Genomic DNA, 21122 nt, shown 5'->3' on the forward strand with positions numbered 1-21122 from the left:
AGAGTAATGTGGAGGGACATAATCGAATGGGGGTGCCCATCTGTAAGGACGGCCCGGCGAAGGGGCGGGGAAACCGTATTATCGAAACAAGATGGGCGGCCATCTTTCGTTTCAATAATACGGTCAGGGACGCCAAATCTCAACATTTAGGCCAACCTTAGAGATGGTTGACCCAAATGTTGAGATCGCCTGGCACCTAAAAATTCTTTGCGGAAAAAAAAATATGACTACATTTTATAGAATAGGCTTAAATTTTCACATGGTATACAGAAAAACTGAGTGCCTCTTCACGCAACCAAATGTAGTCGCGGGTATTTATGCCATGTTTTACTTGGCGTAAATCCCAAAGCCTAAAATAGGCACAGAGCAGGTGTATTCTATAAGAAAGCGCATAGATGTTAGAAACGCCCATGCCCCCTTTGCAACTATGGGACTTAGCATTTAGGCGCACTACATTACAGAATACGCTTAGCGAGTTGTGCTTGTAAATCTTAATTAAAGCCAATTAGTACTAATTGCATATTAACATCCAATTAACAGTGCTGATTAAGCTACTTAACCAATTATGCGCATTGTTACAGAATACGCTTCCATTTCCACATGGAAATTAAGATGCTATATATAGAATCCCGGTGTATATGCTGGTACTTTCTCTGTCCCTAGTGGGCTCACAGTTTTTTTGTACCTGGGGCAATGGAGGATTAAGTGACTTGCCCAGGGTCACAAGAAGCTGCAGTGGGAATTAAACCCAGTTCCCCAGGATCCCAGTTCACTGTACTAACCATTAGACTACTCCTTCACTCCTCCAAATCAATCTGCATAGGATATTCTTCTTTTAACAAGGTCATATGAGTTTATTAATGGTGGAGTTGTCATTTAACATCTAGAAAATGTACAAGGCATTTCTCTATATTTCATACAAACAAAATCACTAACTTCTCCCATTCTCATTCTGGTTTTTATGAACTTAAGCACATTGGGATGTTGTTCTGTTAATCCTTAGCATATTCTGAATAGGAATCAGTGACACATGTAAAGCAGAAATATAGCACAAACAATTAATTTAAAAACATGGTTATAATAAAAGATATACAAACTTTATTTTGAAAAAGGTTTTAAAAAAGTATTATATTAGAAACAAATCTAATGGGAGTAGCAACATGATTAAAGAATCTAGCTAGTACCAAGGCTTTCATTACTGCAAATTAAGGCCTGTGAAGATCAATTTCCCGGCCTGCCATATTTCTTTTGCCAATGGATGAAGTTTTACTTTCTTTTTTTTATGAGCAACAGTGGCAAAGATGCAATGCTGGTGGGGGTTCCCAGGCTTCAGCAGCCAAAGAAGATATTGGTAGCATGGCATGATATACTTAGAAATGTCCTATGTGACCCTCTCTCAAAATGTTTGGGGGCCCCTGATCTAAAATTAAGAGCTTCACTGCTCATAGAAAGTTTCTTTCTTGCTCTAAAGTAATATGAAGCTTTTTGAAACTGCTCAGGAGAGGCATATTGACTAATGCTCATGAAATACCTAATAAATGTAGTTGTCTTTTTCTTTGTTTACACTGTAGATTGAACAATGAAATGACTTAATACTGAATCATACCGAAAACCAGGAAATCTTGTATTGCACAGTTATAATATTATTACAAGTGCACTTCAGTAAATCTACCTTTGAATGCTCAAAGATACTTAAGTCTATTCTTTCTCTCTATATATATATACAAATATGTCATTGCAGCATTCAGATAGATGTCTACCTTATTCCTAAAACTGTTCTTTAGAGAACTTCAATTACCACAATGACTACTGAAGAACTTTGTTAGTCTTACTGTAAACAATATTACTTTTCAATATCATTTGTTATTCATTAGCTTCAGACTTTGCCTCCACCTGGTTCATACAATTACATTCTATTCTTTGATGCCACACGTCCATAAAATGATTATTTTTCTCTTAAAATCTCAATCTTGTTTATTTTGTTTCTTTGAAAGAAGGACTTCCTTACTATGTTCTCTGTCAGATCAGTCTATCTCCTGCTCCCTTTCGAAACAAATGCCTGATGTAAATTATGATGAGGAATACAAGACATGACATTCTGGTCTCTTGATAGGTACATTCAATTGAGAAATAAAGCCAACTGTATTATAAAATTGTAATGAACATCAAAAACTGGGACAAGAATACATAATACAAGTATTAACATTTAAATAGGTAACAAGAATAGAAACCAAAAAATCTTACCTAGAAAGAATGTGATTTTTAAGTATAATGCATATACTGATCTAGATTTTATATACATAACATGAATATAGAAGTGATTGTGAATTGGTTCATACACTACAGCCGTGCACCTTTGTTCATGTTCCTTTCCTGTTGCTTTTCATATGGTTTCATCATCACTCATATCCCAGATCTGAAAAAGAAATATGATTGTCTCAATTTTTTTTTGTAAAAACAATACCTGTAACATTTTCATCTAACAATTTAAGGGGCCCTTTTACAAAGGCGCACAGGTGCCTATGCGCATCCAAAGTGCGTCAAATTGGCATTACCACCCGGCTACTGTGTGCCCCGGGCGGCAATTCCATTTTTGGCGCCTGCCCAAAACACGCCATAGAAAATATTTTCTACTTTCTACCACATGGCACTTACCTGGCGTTAATCAGCAGTTGACGCGCGCTGGATGCTTACCGCCCAGTTAGCGCGTGAGACCTTACAGCTAAGTCAATGGGTGGTGGTAAGGTCTCAGGCCGAAAACGGACACGCACTGGTTTTCATTTTGCCGCATATCCATTTTCTGGCCCATTAAAAAATGGACCAGCGTGCGTCCAAACACGCATCTACACCAGTGCAGGACACTTTTGGGCGTGCTTTAGTAAAAGGGTCCCTTAGTTAATATATTCAGCTCCATAGTGAAATTACTTTTTGTACTTCTAAAAAGACATGGGGGCAGGGGGTGAGATGTGCGCAAATACATTGCAGTAATCTACACAAAGTGGTACTTACCCAGCCCTAACCACTCTACTGGGTAGATTACAGCAATGACAATGGATAAAGGCGGAAACGGTCCATGTCACAATATTTGTTTTAATTGATGTATATACCAATAGATAGTGCCATCTTGCAGAAGCAGGTGAAAGCTTGACTTCAACCAGGCCTTTAATGGAAGAAGTAAATGATCCCGGCTGCATACTCCCACTCCAGCCAAGCTAATGTTCAAATACCTTTCTGACCTTGTTTGCAACTCTCTGACTAGTCCCTTATTCCTGTTACTCTAACTTTCTATCTGTTCCATCTTTGCTTACACCCTATACTCTCTATTAAAATGTTTGATTGTATGTTGTGTTGGCACTGTAATGTAGCATACTATGCCATACTTTGTATTGTTTGAATATTTTTACTTCTGTAATTGTCTATTGCTTATGTTTGACTTATTCTTGCTGTACACCGCCTTGAGTGAATTCCTTCAAAAGGGCGGCAAATAAATCCTAATAAATATATAAGATCTGCAAATCATTCAGTAATATATTGGCTGGACATTTGAGACAATGGTGTCATCTCTAAATATCTAGATTATAAATATTAGCAAACTAGAGCAGAGACAAGAGACCTAAGTGGACCACAACTTGAAGATTCAGTCAGGGTAAGGTCTCAAAATGGATTAGTTTGCAGCTTTCATGACAAGAATGAACCTTAGTTCCATGCCAGGGTATGTTGAGAATTTTCATAGTCTCCCAGATTTACTGCTGCTACTTCTCCTTATCTCAACACTTGTAGCAAAAGAGTCTCCTTCTGGAGTTCAAGAGCTCCACTCTTTCCTCACTCAACGTGTAATTAAACTCTGGAATTTGTTGCCAGAGATTGTGTTAAAGGCAGTTAGCTTAGCAGAGTTTAAAAAAGGTATGGACGGCTTCCTAAAGGAAAAGTCCATAGACCGTTATTAAATGGACTTGGGGAAAATCCACTATTTCTGGGATAAGCAGTAGAAAATGTTTTGTACATTTCTGGGATCTTGCCGGGTATTTGTGACCTGGATTGGCCACTGTTGGAAACAGGATGCTGGGCTCGATGGACCTTTGGTCTTTCCCAGTATGGCAATACTTATGTACTAAGAGCTGTAATTTATAGACATCTTAAGGTTAGATTGGAAATTCTAATCAGGCCAATGGTGCTCAAAACAACTGGGACAGTTTCAGTATCCTTCTGCAATATTTTATTGGTTTCTGGTTGCATTTGTTGGTACTTGAGGACTTTATTTTTTCCTTATACAGAGTAGTCACATGGTACCAAGACTTCTATCAATACTGCTGCTTTTGTACCTTTCTCCTTTACCACAATGTGCAATTTTCTTCCATTGATTTTTGTGGGAATTGGAACTCGGAACTCATCTGTGTGAAAAGCTAAGTAGCTTGTGGCCTGCTACTTGTTTTCCCACATAAATTGGCTGCCTAAAAATGACCCTTCCTCAATGTACCAAAATGTATGCATGTTGCTCCATAATGACGGTTTACACATGTTTATTTTATACCTACTTTATAAAATACTAATGTAGGTGCTAGAACTTACACCAGCTTAAGGGCTGGTGTAAATGTTAGCTTGTACTTTCTGCAAATATGTGCACACATTGGAATTTTATAATCTATGCACATAAGAGGAGCTAGGGAGAGGGAGTGTTTGTTGAGGAAACAAACCGGAGAATATAGAATAAAATGGACTTAGGAAGAGAGTGAGTAGAAATAGAAGAAGATGGGCTGAAGGACAGAGCTAACTTCAACTGAGCTTCTGGACTGACTGAGTGCACCTGAGAGGCCAGACTGGTTGACTTCCTTCTGTGCTAGCCACATTATTGGAAAGGAAGTCCCCTTGCTGAGGGCACTGGCCACTTTGTCTGATGACAGTCCTGGATCTCACAAAGTTTCTTTTTCATCAACCAGGTCCCCACTTGAAAGTAGTGAAGTTTACTAAACTAATATGTAAGGAAAGATAGAGAAGGTCAGGAAATAAGCAAATGTATGAATTGTTAGGTGAACACTATTCCCACACTAGTAAATAGATTGCTCATTTACTTATTGGGATTATGGATATGTGTAATCAAGAAGTGCCTAGGTTATATTTCAGTTCAATCTATGGTTCTTAAATTACAGATGTGAATTAAATCTATTCAAAACACCAGACATATTCAGCCTTTTTTTTCATTTAAGTGATGTATTATTTTTCTGCATAAAAGGAAACATACACAAACTCATTCATTGTTCATTCACCTCCGAGAAGCCATTTCAGTGTAAACTAAGATAAATGCAATATTCAATAACCCTCCATTAAAAAAAGATAAGTGCTTTTATTTCCTTCCTGAGACAACAATGTTTGAATCCTTCAGGTGTGGTATCAGATTATATTTTTAATAATTTGTAACAATGGGCAAGTCTGGATTATGGGACTAAGAAGGATAGAAATAGCTTGTTTGCATTTTCCTGGTCTTTGAAAGTACATATAGAATTACTAATTTTGCATCCTTTTAAGGATGAATGCAGGAGTGTAGTCAAATGAGGGGAAGGGGGGCAGCCCACCTTGGCCAAACCACTGCAATAACCATTGGAGCCGACTCTGTGGGTGCTTGAGCATCCCCAATATTGAGAAAATTCCTTGTATGTGTCCAGGGAGGGGTTATTTCCATTGGGCTTAGCACCCCCAATAATTTTGAAAAGTTGGCTCCTATGGCAATAACTGGTAGGGATTGCCCAAATCCAGCCAGCTAAAGTAATCCAGGAAGTGGAGCTGAAGCACTACCACTGTTGCTGGCACTTCAGTATGACCTTGTGGCCATGGTGCTGCTCTAGCTCAGCTTCCAGATTTCTTCAGCTGCCTATGGAAACAAAACCCTACAAAATAAAGGGTTTCTTGAACATCAGTCAGTTGAAGGAGGTGATCTCCAACCTCCAACAAAGGGACCAGAAGTGGAAGCTGGTTAAAATCAGATTGTAGGCATATACTTGTGGGTCCTGAGCGTATGAAACTCTTTTCTCTATCAGCTCAAATAAGAATGATGTTATCTTTGAAAACATTCTTTTTCAAGACAATTCCCAATGCTATACTACACTACAGTATGTCTAATTTTTTGTGAACCATCACAGGGTGCAAATCTGAGTACAGTTGGATGTTGATTATCTGGACTAACCTCTGCAGACAGCAATCCAGATAATGAAAAATCCAGATAACTGGACCTTCCTTTTAGAAAAGAACACACACTTTTAGCACTACATGTTGCACATAATTTTTTGTTTTCAATAATAATTGGGAAAAAATACCAAACTACTTGTGATGTTATACATTTTTTTTTTACTGTATATCAGGCATAATGTGGTAAATATAATACAGAGCTTACAATTAAAGAACAAAAAAAAAAAAAAAAAGAACAGAAGCAGACCGGATAATTGGACATCCGGATAATCGGTGTTCGATTAATCGGAATCCTACTGTATCTTAATCTCATGATTATGGTACCGTGAAATGCACCCTCTGATGATTCATGAAAAATTAGTTATACTAAAGTATACTACAGCACTGAGGAATTTTTTTTTTGTAACACTGTATACCCCTCCCCCATCTATCAGTATTTGGTTAACTCTTTCTAAAGATAGCACTTAATTAAGGAGCCAATAATGACTATAAACTGTAGACTGGGGGGGGGGGGGGAGGGAAGGGGGCCTTTTACTAACGATTAGCACATGTTATCTGTTATACGACTCATTCTATTTCTATGGGTCCTGCTGCAGATAACATGCACTAACTGCTAATAAAAGACTACCAAGGTGTGTTTACATTTGGGTGTTTGTTCAGCCATAGCTGCCGACGATACTTTTTAAATGTTATTTTACAGTTATTTGATTTACATTCTATCACATAAAACCAGGAACTAGTAGATGGGAAGGCGGTAGAACTAGAGGACATGAAATGAGATTGAAGGGGGGCAGACTCAAGAAAAATGTCAGGAAGTATTTTTTCACAGAGAGAGTGGTGGATACGTGGAATGCCCTCCCGCGGGAGGTGGAGAAGATGAAAACGGTAATGGAATTCAAAAATGCGTGGCATAAAGGAATCCTGTTCAGAAGGAATGGATCCTCAGAAGCTTAGCGGAGATTGGGTGGCAGAGCCGGTGGTGGGAGGCGGGGCTAGTGCTGGGCAGACTTCTACGGTCTGTGCCCTGAAAATGGCAGATACAAATCAAGGTCAGGTATGCACATAAAGTAGCACATATGAGTTTATCTTGTGGGCAGACTGGATGGACCGTACAGGTCTTTCTCTGCCATCATCTACTATGTTACCAAGTTACTATGTAGTTAGCAATTAGAATCCTACAATTTAAGTTGGAAGAGTTGAAGGACCAAGTCAGAGCCAACAGCCCCACTTATTTATTTGATTAGGTAAACTGGTATACCTCTGCTAGGCCCTGATGCTCAGAACCTAATGCTGGCAGGGCTGATTAGCACTGGACTAGCGCTAGCAATAATATGAGCAGAATGTCCGAAGAGCTTTAGTGCAGGAAAAAACGTGCACGTCAAAGTTGGCTGCAAATTGTATTTAAATACAGTCAAATGGATGTTAATGAGGTCATTTGTTATTCCCTCTCAATGCTCAGAGAGCAGAAACAAACCCTGATCTTAACGTAGGAATCCTACCACCAGCTCAGAGCTGGCATTGGGGGGCACTTGCTCATATCAAATGTCATCTGCTATTTGGATGCCCGGTCTCCCAGTCTCGTAAGGTCCTCTTGTAATTTTTCACAATCTTCTTGTGATTTAACAACTTTGAATAACTTTGTGTCATTAGCAAACTTAATTACCTCACTAATCCCATCTCTACATCATTTATAAATATGTTAAAAAGCAGTGGTCCCAGCACAGACCCCTAGGGCACTCCACTATCTACCCTTCTCCATTGAGAATACTAACCATTTAACACTATTCTCAGTGTTCTGTTGTGGATTAAAAACTGGTTAAAAGATAATCTCTTATCCTATGACTCTTCAATTTCCTCTGGAGTCTTTCATGAGATTCTTTATCAACTGTCTTTTGAAAATCCAGATACACAATAACAACCAGCTCACCTTTATCCACATGTTTATTCACCCTTTCAAAGAAATGTAGTAGATTGGTGAGGCAAGATTTCCCTTCACTAAATCCATGTTGGCTTTGTCTCATTAACCCATGCTTTTGAATATACTCTGTAATTTTGTTCTTTATAATAGTCTCTACCATTTTGCCTGGCACTGACGTCAGGCTCACCGGTCTATAATTTCCCGGATCCCCTCTGGAACCTTTTTTAAATATCAGTGTTACATGGGCTACCTTCCAATCTTCCGGTACCACGCTCGATTTTAAAGATAAATTACATATTACTAACAATAGTTCTGCAAGTTCATTTTTCAATTCTATCAGCACTCTGGGCTGAATACCATCCAGTCCAGGTGATTTCCTACTCTTCAATTTGTCAAATTGCGCCATTACATCTTCCAGGTATATAGAGATTTTATTCAGTTTCTCTGACTCGTTAGCTTTGAATACCATTTCTGGCATTAGTATCTCTCCCAAATCTTCCTCGGTGAAAACTAAAGAAAAGAATTAATTTAATCTCTCCGCTATGGCTTTGTCTTCCTAAGTGCCCCTTTTACCCCTTGGTTATCTAGTAGTCCAACTGATTGTTTTTCCGGGTTCTTGCTTTTAATACACCTAAAAAAATGTTTTACTATGTGTTTTTGCCTCCAACGCAATCTTTTTTTCAAAGTCCCTCTTTGCCTTCCTTATCAGTGCTTTGCATTTGACTTGCCATTCCTTATGCTCTTTCTTATTGTTTTCAGTCAGATCCTCACTTTTTAACCATGCTGGCTGTCGTTTGGCCTTCCTTTCTCCTTTTTTAATATATGGAATATAAGTGGTCTGGGCTTCCAGGATGGTGTTTTTGAACAGCATCCACACCTGAAGTAAATTTTTGACCTTTGCAGCTGCTCCTCTAAGTTTTTTTTCACCATTCTTTTCATTGTATCATGGTCTACTTTTTGAAAGTTAAATGCCAATGTATTGGATTTCGTGTGTACTCCAGAGCCGATATCAAATCTGATCATATTATGATAACTGTTATCAAGCGGTCCTAGCAACATCACCTCCTACACCAGATCATGTGCTCCACTAGAATTTTTCCTCCTCTTGTTGGCTCCTGTACCAGCTGCTCCATAAAGCAGTCCTTGATTTCATCAAGAAATTTTTCCTTCCTAGCATGCACATTATTGTGCTGCCCAGTTTGTTTGCCTCCCTAATTTCTGATAACATTTCTACATCTGTCTGTTCATCCTGGCCAGGTGGACGGTAGTACATTCCTATCACTATCCTTTTCTCCTTTACACATGGAATTTCAATCCATAGGGATTCCAAGATGTGTGTCCTGCAGAATTTTCAAACTATTTGATTCAAGGCTTTCTTTAACATACAATGCTACCCCTCCATCAATTCAATTTACCAGCTCCTCTTTGGATACAGTTTCTTTTAATGTCACTTATATTTGCATTTTTATAATGAAACACCAGCAAGAGAAGCTTAGGTTTACTGGTGTTGCCTAGATTAGCATAAAACCTCAGCTTATCAGAACCTGGAAAGATATATTCTGATAGTCCCAATCAGTATGAAGACTTCCATCAAGGCAAAAGCAGCTAATGAAATAAATACTCATCTACATTCAAATGCTGTGCATTTGCAGCTTTCAGTAACAAGGATCATCAAAGTGCAAAGCTTTATCGCCTGAGCTCCTGAAATATGTTAACAGTGGGCTGGAGGTGGAAAACTCTAAAAACAATTTCACCATTGTCTCTAAAATCCTTCCACACTAAATCAGGAAGATTAGCATGCATCAGGAGCAATGATTAATTTTTTTAATGCTCTTATTTTTATAAAGTAGCTGGGGGGGGGGGGGGGGGGGGGGGGGTTGTTACTAGGGAAACAAAATCAAATTGTTTTTAAATATAACGTTCTTATACACAGGCTAACAGGTGATTTGCTAGATCATCTAGAGCAGGACTTCTTAACCCAGTCCTTGGAATACACCCAACCAGTCAGGTTTTCAGGATACTTACAATGAATAAGCTGGAGAGGAGATGCATTTGAAAGCACTACCTCTACTGTATGCAAATGTATCTTATACATATTCATTCTGGTTTTCCTAAACTGGTTGGGTGTGTCCCATGGACTGGGTTGGGAACCCCTGATCTAGAGAATATCAATAATAGAAGAGGATATTTGCTATTTCTCTTACCTAAGGATATCATAGGACATCTTCTTGGAAATGTAGGCTATATCACAAAATCTAAAACTGATTCCACAACAGTTTTTTTTAAATGCACTTATGAACCTACAGTTTTAGAACATCAAAGAAAAGAGAACCATGTATGTTTATAAGACTCAGGTTTTGCTCGTAAGTACATAAATATTTCCATACTGGGACAGACCAAAGGTCCATCAAGCTCAGCATCCTGTTTCCACAGTGGCCAATCCAGGTCACAAATACCTGGCAAGATCCCAAAAAAGTACAAAACATTTTATGCTGCTTATCCCAGAAATAGGGGATTTTCCTCAAGTCCAATTTAATAATGGTCTATGGACTGTTTCTTTAGGAAGCTGTCCAAACCTTTTTTAAACCCTGCTAAGCTAACCACCTTTACCACATTCTCTGGCAACAAAATCCAGAGTTTAAATACACATTGAGTGAAGAAATATTTTCTACGATTTGTTTTAAATTTACTACTTTGTAGCTTCACCGCATGCCCCCTAGTCCTAGTATTTTTGGAAAGCGTAAACAGACGCTTCACGTCTACCCGTTCCACTCCACTCATTTCATAGACCTCTATCATACCTCCCCTCAGCTGTCTTTTCTCCAAGCTGAAGAGCCCTAGCCGCTTTAGCCTTTCCTCATAAGGAAGTCGTCTCATCCCCTTTATCATTTTCGTCGCCCTTCTCTACACCTTTTCTAATTCTACTTTGTCTTTTTTGAGATGTGGCAACCAGAATTGAACACAATATTTGAGGTGCAGTTGCACTATGGGCGATATAAAGGCATTATAACGTCGAAACATTAAAAACTGCTTGGTTAACCCCATGGAGCAGGCTGGAGTATAGGAAATTCAAATTGATTGATGGGGCCAGCAGAGACTGAGAAAGCCATTCAGAAATTGCATTCAGTCCCAGACATGGAAGGATGATGGCTTATTATTTTGTGCAAGCGTTCCTAATGGGCTAGTGGCTTAAGAAATTGCAGGAGGACATTAGAAAATTGGAAGACTGTGCATCAAAATGGCAGATAAAATTTAATGTGGACAAATGCAAAAATATGCACATTGGGAATAATCTAAATCATAGGTACTTGATGCTAGGTTCTACATTAAGAGTTATCACCCAAGAAAAAGATCTAATTGTCATCATGGACAAAACATTGAAATCTTCTGCTGTGTGCGTTGGCAGCCACAAAAGTAAACAGAATACTGGGAATAATTAGGAAAGGGATTAAAAAAAAACAAGACAAAAAATATTATAATGCTTCTGTATTGCTCAATGGTGCATCCCCCTCAAAATGTAATTAAAAACATTACTTTACCAGCCTCTATGCCAGCTTCAGATGTTATACTCAAGTCCATTAGAGCAACATGCAGGTCCCTGGAGTAGTCTAGTGGTAAGTGCAGTACACTGCAGACAGGTGGACCCAGGTCCATACCTCCCCCTACCCATTTAAACGTGGTGCAAAGTGTGAGTCCTCCAAAACTCACGAGAAACCCACTGTTTCCACATATAGGTGCCCCCTTCACCCATAAGGGCTACTGTATTAGCGTACAATTGAGGGTAGTGGGTTTTGGGAGGCTCAGCGGACAAGCTAAGGGAGCATCAGTGAAATGTGTACCTGGGAGCATTTATTTAAAACCCACTGCAATGCCCCCTAGGGTGCAACATTGCTCTCCTGGGATGTCTATGTGGCCAGTCTTCTAAGAATGCTGGCTCCCCCTATATCCCAATGGCTTGATTTTGTGCATTTTTCATTTGGACATTTTTATTTTACGAAAATGGACCAAAAAGATAAACGCGTAGAGCACAAAAACATCTAGCAAACAGCCATTAAAAAAAAGATAGACATTTTTCTGTTTTGAAAGTGGCTATATTCCCCCATACGATTTCTGAACATTTTGAGCAAAACTTCCAAAGTTGGACTTAGACATTATATCGAAAATGCTCCTCTATGTAACTTTGTAAGTCTATGTGCTTTTAAAATGAGCCTCGTATATCTTATGTCAGATATTCAGGGATCTCTGTTTAGGTAGGACTGCTGAATATGTGATCTCAAACTAACAGGTAACTTAACTGTTTATTTGTGCAGTCCCCCTAAAAGACAGTAATTCAGTAAATAATGGCATATAAAGACCAGCATGGCTCATCTAGTCTGCCAAGTAAGGTGATTATGGTTGTAACTGCTGGTCTGTTCAGGTTAGTCCTATCTATGCTTTTCTGAAGTGTAGAAGTCATTTATGTTTTATTTTCAACAGAAATGCACTAAACTTTAAATCTATCCTCTTGCTAAATAGGGGTCTTCTGTGTCTGGAGTGGAGGAGTAGCCTAGTGGTTAGTGCAGTGGACTTTGATCACTGCAGCTCCTTTTGACTCTGGGCAAGTCACTTAACCAAACTCTGTAAACCACATTGAGCCTGCAAATAGGTGGGAAAATGTGGGATACAAATGCAATAAATAAATAAATAAAACCCTCCATTGCCCTTGGTATAAAATAAGTACCTGAATATATGTAAACCGCTTTGAATGTAGTTGCAAACACTTCAGAAAGGCGGTATATCAAGTCCCATTTCCCTTCCCCTTATCGCATGCCTTTTTGAATTCCATCAATTTTTGTTCCTACTAAATTTATTCAAATAGAATTGCAATATCTTCACTATCCAGATACATTTTTACAACTCCCCTAGAATGCTATGCTACACAGTTCTTTTATTCTGCAGTACCAAAAATTAGTTCAATGTGGATTACAATAACAAAATAACCGAATAATCCGGGAATGTACAAAAGTTACAGAAAATAGAATTATTGTATTTACTGTAACTTTTGTATTTTTTGTAAATCCCTGTATTATTTATTTGGTTAATTTGTTACTGCATTCCACATTGAGAATACGCCATACCTCCTCTAAATCCAAGATAAAATATGGTTAGGTATTAATTTGAGCTAAAATTTCTGTTAAATGGCCATGAATTAAAAAATATATATACTTGATGGTTTAGTATCTGGTGTTATATTGACCTGACTGTGTTTAACAAAACCTCGCTCACTCCCCCCCCCCCCCCCAAATAAAATATTCACATATTAAGGGGTCCTTTCACTAAAGCTTGGGGCCCTTTTTACCAAGCTGCAGCAATGTTTTTGACGCATGCCGAGGACCACTTTTACCGCAGCGGGTAATAGGTAGGTCTTTCTTTTTTTCAGGAAATGACCGTGCGGCAAGTGAAGCACTTGTCATGCGGCCATTTTGGGTGGGGGGAACCCTTACCACCACCTCTGGCTCCTGCGCTAAGCCAGTGGTACAAAAATAAAAATAAAGGCCTACCTGTTTGATGCTGCTTTTAATTCCTAACTTGTCACCTGCTCGTAACCTTATCTTGTCTTCTTCTCTTCAATAGTCCCTTTTCCCTATGTGTCCTATCTGTCTGTCCTACCCTTATCCCTTATTTGTCCTGTCTGTCTGTCCTGATTTAGATTGTAAGCTATTTTGAGCAGGGACTGTCTTTTCTTCATGTTCAATTGTGAAGCGCTGTGTACTACTGGTAGCGCTATAGAAATGATTTGTAGTAGTAGTAGCGCCGGATATGACGCACACTGGGGGTGGGAACTACCGCCAGGCTGCTGCGGTAGTCCGGCAGTACATCCTTTTTAGCGCGCAGTAAACCCGTGTTGGGCTTACTGCCGCTTTGAAAAAGGGGCCCTTAGTGCGCACTAAATGCCACATGATCCATAGCTAAGCTTTGGTAAAAGGGTCCCTAAGAAACTAGTCTTGCCATATATTTGACGTGATGCAATCCTCTTGAAGTTAAGCTTCAAAGTTCAACGATGTGTTTAGAAATGGGCAATTTATAGGCAACAGTGAACTAACATGTTTTCTTGTTTAATACAGCATATATAAACAACAGCTGCAGCAGCAGGAATGACTGAGACCCGGATTTCAAAAAAAAGAAAAAGGTTCTTGTGCAGATGTGGTATTATGCGATGCAATTGTCTTATCTAGTCCTTGTATGAGACCTGGGATGTGTGCAGATGTAATAATAAGCAGATGTAAATTGGGATACAGACAAAACGTTAGGTGACTTCATATACAGCATTTCCGTTCACTGAAGAACTGATCCCAACATCAACAACTGAAGCCTACTGTATAATCCACTTAAAAATGACAAAATATGGCAGAGGTAAAAGGAAAGGCAAATTCTGTAACAGCAGCTCTGTGTCTAATACTAATGTAAGTCCATATTTTCGTGCATCAACTTTAGGTGTAAGCATTTATGCCTGCTCAATGGCTGCTGTAAATGGTCATGCCTAAGTACTGGTGGTTAGCCACAGAAATATTCTATAGCATTGCGCCTAATTGCTTGGCATGCCCCTCCCAGATCCACGCCCTGATCTACTCATGCTCCCTTCCCAGGTCCATGTCCCCAACCCACTCATGCCCCCTCCCAGGTCCACACCCCGACCCACTCATGCCCCCTCCAATGTCCACACCCCGACCCACTCATGCTCCCTCCCAGGTCCACATCCCCAATCCATCCATGCCCCTCCCAGGTCCACACCCCAATCCATTCATGCCCCCTCCCAGGTCCACGTCCTTGACCCACTCATGCCCCCTCCCAGGTCCACGTCCTTGACCCACTCATGTCCCCTCCCAGGTCCACACCCCAATCCACTCATGCTCCCTCCCAGGTCCACACCCCAATCCACTCATGCTCCCTCCCAGGTCCACATCCCTAATCCACTCATGCTCCCTCCCAGGTCCATGCCCCGAATCACTCATGCCCCCTCCCAGGTCCACGCCCCCTACCCACCCATACCCCTTTTAGGTCCACACCTTGTCCCACCCATGCCCCTCCCAGGTCCATGCCCACGACCTGTCCATGCTCCTTCTTGATCCACGCAGCCTTTGGAGTTGTGAACTACAGAAATCAAGCACTCGGTGTATAGAACAGGGGCAGTTACGTGCATAACTACAAATTATTGCCAATTAGTGCAACTTATCACCAATTTAGTACTAATTAGTAAATTAAGTTACATGTATGTATGGAAGCAAACAAAGGTGTGAAACTCTTTGGGGCAATATTCAAAGCAAGAGGCTTCTGCCCTGTTAAATCGCACTGACCAGCCCTGCATTGACCATCATGGTGCTTTCTGGTTAGAAGCAGTCCAGGGGTGGCATCGGGAGTGACCCGATTAGAAGCGTTAAATGGGTAAGTGCCCAAATAAAGTTAGGGCAGCACAAAGGCTCTCCTAACTTTATGAATATCATCAGGCAGATGTCAAAGACCTGGATAGTCAATGCTGGTGTCTCGATTAGGCTCAGCATTGAATATCAAGGCCATTTTCTGCGCATGGTGGTCAGCACCTTTGTAATCATTGACAGCTGTGAGCTTAGTATCAGCCCTCTTGTTTTTATAGACATCTATTTTCAGATTTGGGAGTCTGTGTGCAATGTTTAAAAAAATAGATATATTCAGTGGTGCTGAATTATACATGCATTGCTCTGTCTTCCTGTTACTATTCACATACAGATAGTTTAAAGCTCTCATTTTATAAGCTCTATTCCCATTTGACAAGTGCGTAAACCTGCACTTAAAAGTTTGTCTTGCAAAAACACGCGAGTCCCTATTTATGAAAGGCAGGATATGAACTGTTAAGCCCAAGTGCATGCAAATGGCAATGGGGCAAAGTCTGGGTATGTTTTGGGTGGGACAAGGCCAACGTCTATGTCCTAAGAGCTCAATATCTGGAGCTACACCTGCTACCAAACATGTTTAGGGTTTGGTAAACAGCTGCTATTCAACAGCACTCCACTGGAGGAGCTGGGAGAGGGGGTTTGTTCCCTTTATCTCCCAGTGGCCTTTGTCCCCCCCCCCCCCCCCCCCCCATGCCAAACTGGCAAGCAAACAGGTCACTGACAGCACTGCGATAATAACCAATTATGCCAGGGGCGTAGCCAGACAGCAGATTTTGGGTGGGCCTAGGCAAGAAGTGGGTGGGCACCAAATGTTCTCTCCCCCACCCCCACAGCAAAAAAATCTCTCAGCTGGTTGGAAAATGCTTCTCTCCAGTCTCCACCTTGGTAGTCTGCAGCAGGCATGCACTGAAAACTGAGCATGCAAAGGTGCCAGTATTGTGGCGAGCAGCATTTTCATTACCATGTGCTACTGTTGGATGGGCCTGAGCCCTTAGTGGGTGGGCCCTGGCCCATCCAGGCCCACCTGTGGCTACGCCACTGAATTATGATTCTAAGATTGCAAAGATAACTGGTTATGCTGCCAATCACTGGTTATGCTGTCATTTTACAACATAACTGATTATGTGCCAGCTTTCAATATGTTAATATTCTATATTTATTTAGATTTTGCTCACACCTTTTTCAGTAACATAGACATAGAAGATGACGGCAGAAAAAGATTTGCACGGTCCATCTAGTCTGCCCAACAAGTGTATTTAAGTATACTTAAGTGTTGTTAAGTGTAGTTAAGTGCAGTTAACCACTTAAGTGAAGCCCTTAAGTTAAGTGCTCTTAGGTTTAGCACTCTTAAGTTAAGTGCTCTTAGGTCTAAGTGCTCTTAAGTTAAGTGCTCTTAGGTCTAAGTGCTCTTATGTTTAAGTGCTCTTATGTTTAAGTGCTCTTAAAATTAAGAGCTCTTAAGTTAAGTGCTATTAGGTTTAAGCGCTCTTAAGTTAGTCCACAAATTTGGGATCAAGAAGTCTCAAGTCATATAGACAGCTGACTTTATAGAGATCTTTTACCAATTGGACCAGTTAAGTGCAGTTAAGTACTCTTGTTAAGTGCTCTTAGGTTTAAGTGCTCTTAGGTTTAAGTGCTCTTAGGTTTAAGTGCTCTTAAGTTAAGTGCTCTTAAGTTAAGTGCTCTTAAGTTAAGCGCTCTTAAGTTTAAGTGCTCTTAATTTTAAGTGCTCTTAAGTTACTCCACAAATTTGGGATCAAGTCATATAGGGAGCTGACTTTTCAAGAAATAGAGATCTTTTACCAAGCCATGCAGTTAAGTGTATTTACGTGCAGTTAAGCTAAGTGTATTTAAGTGTTGTTAAGCTAAGTGAAGTTAAGTAGTAGCTCAAGGTGAGTTACATTCAGGTACTCTGGATATTTCTCTGTCCCAGGAGGGCTCACAATATGGGTTTTTTTTTTTTTTTCTAAAATGGATGCTTATCCTACCCGCACGCAGGGGCTCTTTTGCAAAGCCGCAGGAGGGCTAATGTGTGGGTAGCATACGCCAAGTCAGCACTACCACCAGGGTAGCACGTGCACCCAGCGGTAATTCCAAGTTTGGCATGTGCTGAATCCCATGGTAGAAAATATTTTTTCTATTTACTACCGTAGCTGGGGGGGGGGGGGGGGGGGAAACGCATTACCAGTGGTAATCAGCAGAGAGGCCACATTGGCACATGCTGCATGGTTACCACGTGGGTAATGCGTGAACCCTTACCGTGGCTTTGTTAAACAACCCCTCAATGCATAAACATCCATTTCCCTGTATTTTAGAACAGCCTCTATGTCAGCTAAATGTATAGAAAACACCAGAAGTGGGTGAATGATACTACCTTTGTGAAGGTGTAACTGTGATTAAACAAAATAAATGAATACCAAAATGTTAGCTAAACAGTGCTTAACACTCATTAATATGAAAAAATGCACCAAAAAATCTTGGGCTCCTTTTACTAAGGTGCGCTGAAAAATGGCCTGCGGTAGTGTAGGCGTGGGTTTTGTGCGCGCGCAGAATAATTTTTCAGCGTACCTATAAAAAAGGCCTTTTAAATTTTTTTGCCGAAAATGGAGGTGCAGCAAAATGAAAATTGCTGTGCGTCCATTTTGGGTCTGAGACCTTACCACGCTAACTGGCCAGTAATGACCTATGCACGCCAAATGCCACGTGCCCGATATGTGCGCATATCGGATGCATGACAAAAATGAAATTACTGCCAGAGCCATGCAATAGCCGTGCGGTAACTCCATTTTGGCGCACATAGACACTTACGCGGCTTAGTAAAAGGGCCCCCTTGTCAATTTCTCATCACTAGAATAGAAATGCAAAAACATACCTCCTTGAAAGTGTATGCTTTTCCATTTTTAAGAGTGGACATATTTCCACTGCTTTTATGCTGCATTATAGGTAAGCATCTTTGAGGGAAACACACTTCGCTTGTACCTTTCCTCCATCACACAAGATGCTTTTTATTATACTTAATTACCTCATTTCTTTTTTTTTTTATTTGCACATTCACAATTATACCATACAAAGTAAAAAAAAAAAACCCCGAAAACACATCAAGAATAATTCAAAGACCAGAAAATAAGAATAAGAAAAAATGTATGTAAATTTAGTCCACATATAGGAAACTGCTACAGACTAGCAAGTGAACAGAAAACTATTAAACAAACTCATATGAAAATATTTGTATTGTCTGCTCTGTTTATATCACACCAAAACCTCCAAACACCATAACATTTCAAGAAACCTACTCAGCAAGCACTGATTTATCAGAAAAAAAAGAATTCCAATTCAGAAGAATCTGCAAAAATATAATTATTGTTTCCATATTTGACAGGGAAATTTAAGGAAAAAAGTTGCCCCCCAAAGCCAAAACTTTAGGCTTTAACGGTAAGGAACTGTTTTCTACGCAATTGCGACTGCCTGGACATGTGTAGATTTGTTGACCACAGAAAGGTACAGATTTATTTGAAAACTATAATTTTTGTGGGAAAACACTTTGCTTGCACCTTTTCTCCATCAGACAAGTTACTTTTTATTATATTTAATTACTCTCATTTCTTCTTTTTTTTTTTTTGATATCACCTGCTAGAGCACTTTTACATACAGCAGGTCCCATTATGCTATTTCTTTCCCCAAATAATGTATTTATTGTAGTTTTATTTCTCATGTAAGCCACTTTATTTATATGAGCATATTTAAATTCATAGGAAAAACCACCAAAATTGATGGGGAAATTTAACTCAAATTAGATAAGAAAAGTAGATAAATTCCACTGCAAAATATGTCCCATCTGAACACAAAATAATGCAAAAAAAAACTTTTTTCAATATTACTAAAATGTCAGTCAATCCATTTAAATAAAACATAACCCTATATCTGATTGTATAGGGACGTTCTCATATGTTGTAAGAGGACAAAATACAGATTCAAAGACCTTCAATATTGTCTAAGTATATAATCATAGCAAGATTTTTTTTTGCTAGTTTGCAAGATTGCCTCTAAGTGCCATATATTTTCTGTAAAAAACAAAAAGTTTTTAGACACACTTTCAACTTAACTTAAAGAAACAACTCCGGCGAGGGACCTGTTTCTAATCTTTTAAGTTTTTTTGCAATATTTGATGGGAATTATTTTGCAATGATATTTAAATTCATGACACAAGTGTATTTTTGATGTTCTTTTTGTATGAATGTTTGTAATTTTACATCACATTTTCAATGTTTATGTTTGTAGATTGACCCCTGATACAGACGCTGTTAAGCCGAAACTCGGCCCATGTTAGGGTCCTTGAATAAAGCATATTGGTTTGTTCCTGTCTTGAAAACCCATTGTGCTGTTTATTGCTGCAGACTGCAATGAGCCATTTCTCTCCTTTCTAATCCCCCCCATCCTCTATATTGTATCACCAAGCTTTTATAGTGAAGCCCAGTTAAAAATATTATACCGTTTGATACAATCAAATCATTTCTTTTGAAGGATCGGTTTCTTCAACAGACTTTCAAAAGACTTTATTATATTACAACATATATTTATTGTTATATACTCTGATTTTAGTTAACCGTTTTATTTTTTATTTAGGAGTCGATATTCAAAGCAATTTAACTGGCCAGAAATGGCTCCTGGCAGGTTAAATCACTTACGCAGGGCAATACTCGGTGGCACTTACTCAATTAGTGCTGCTTACTCCCCGGATTCTAAATAGCACGCCTTGAGATTGGCACCAAAATCGGCGTGGATTCTATAATGCGTGCAATTTCAGAAGCTTAACAAGCTAATGAGTGCTGATAACACTTAACAAGCAATGATAAGAACTAATTGGCACTGATTAGAGGTGCTCGACTCGCTAAACGTGTTTTGTAATGATGTGCGCCAAACTTCTAACGTGCGCAGGCAAAAAAAGAGTGTGGTTATGGACGGGAAAATGGGCATTTGAAAATTTAGGCGCCTAGTTATAGAATATGGCCCAGTGTGTCTAAATCCACATGCCGAGATTTACGTCATGTTTTCATTGGTGTAAATGGATGTGTGTAGATTTAAGCACTGAAATATCAACTGAGGGAATTCTATAATCAGTGCCTAGATTTAGGTGCCGATTATAGAATACTTAGTCGGAGCTGATTTCAGCACCGATTTTTTAGGCACCATATATAGAATCTCCCTCATAACGTCAGCACTAACCGCCAAACACAAAACCAACTACTTTGTGGGTGGGTCCAGGCGCAGAGTCAGCGCTTAAATGTACAAGGTGACCACATATAACAGTCCTATTTTTATGCCGTTCATCTTAGGCGATTAAGTTTGTGATTTAAGTGTTGAATATTGACCTTGCCAACATAAGTTTTAGCTGGCCACATACTACTGGGTATTCAGTGCCGGTGCCATCATGGCCTGGCATTGAATATTCAGGCATAAAGCCAGTGGCAGATAAAAAAAAAAACCCCACTGCCATAGGCATATTAACCCCGTATTATTTACTGTGGATTTATTTAAAGGGATTTTGTTGAATGCATGCAAAAAAAAATATCCCTCCAAGAGCTTGTCCATACTCGTTTACATAATAAGAAAACAGA

At 39.6% G+C, this 21122-nt stretch overlaps 1 protein-coding gene across 2 annotated transcripts in view; it reads right to left on the reverse strand.

Annotated features, from left to right (window-relative positions):
* Nucleotides 1–2236: 2236 nt before the first annotated feature.
* ATG7 (autophagy related 7) overlaps nucleotides 2237–21122 on the reverse strand; it is a 337049-nt gene continuing 318163 nt past the window's right edge. For both annotated transcript variants that reach the window (XM_030205749.1, XM_030205748.1), the window contains exon 19: nucleotides 2237–2416. In XM_030205749.1, coding sequence (XP_030061609.1) covers nucleotides 2384–2416 — 33 coding nt within the window. In that variant the 3' untranslated portion in view covers nucleotides 2237–2383. The remainder of the gene's footprint in view (nucleotides 2417–21122) is intronic.

Source organism: Microcaecilia unicolor, chromosome 6 (assembly GCF_901765095.1).
Source record: "Microcaecilia unicolor chromosome 6, aMicUni1.1, whole genome shotgun sequence".
Taxonomy (NCBI): Eukaryota; Metazoa; Chordata; class Amphibia; order Gymnophiona; family Siphonopidae; genus Microcaecilia; species Microcaecilia unicolor.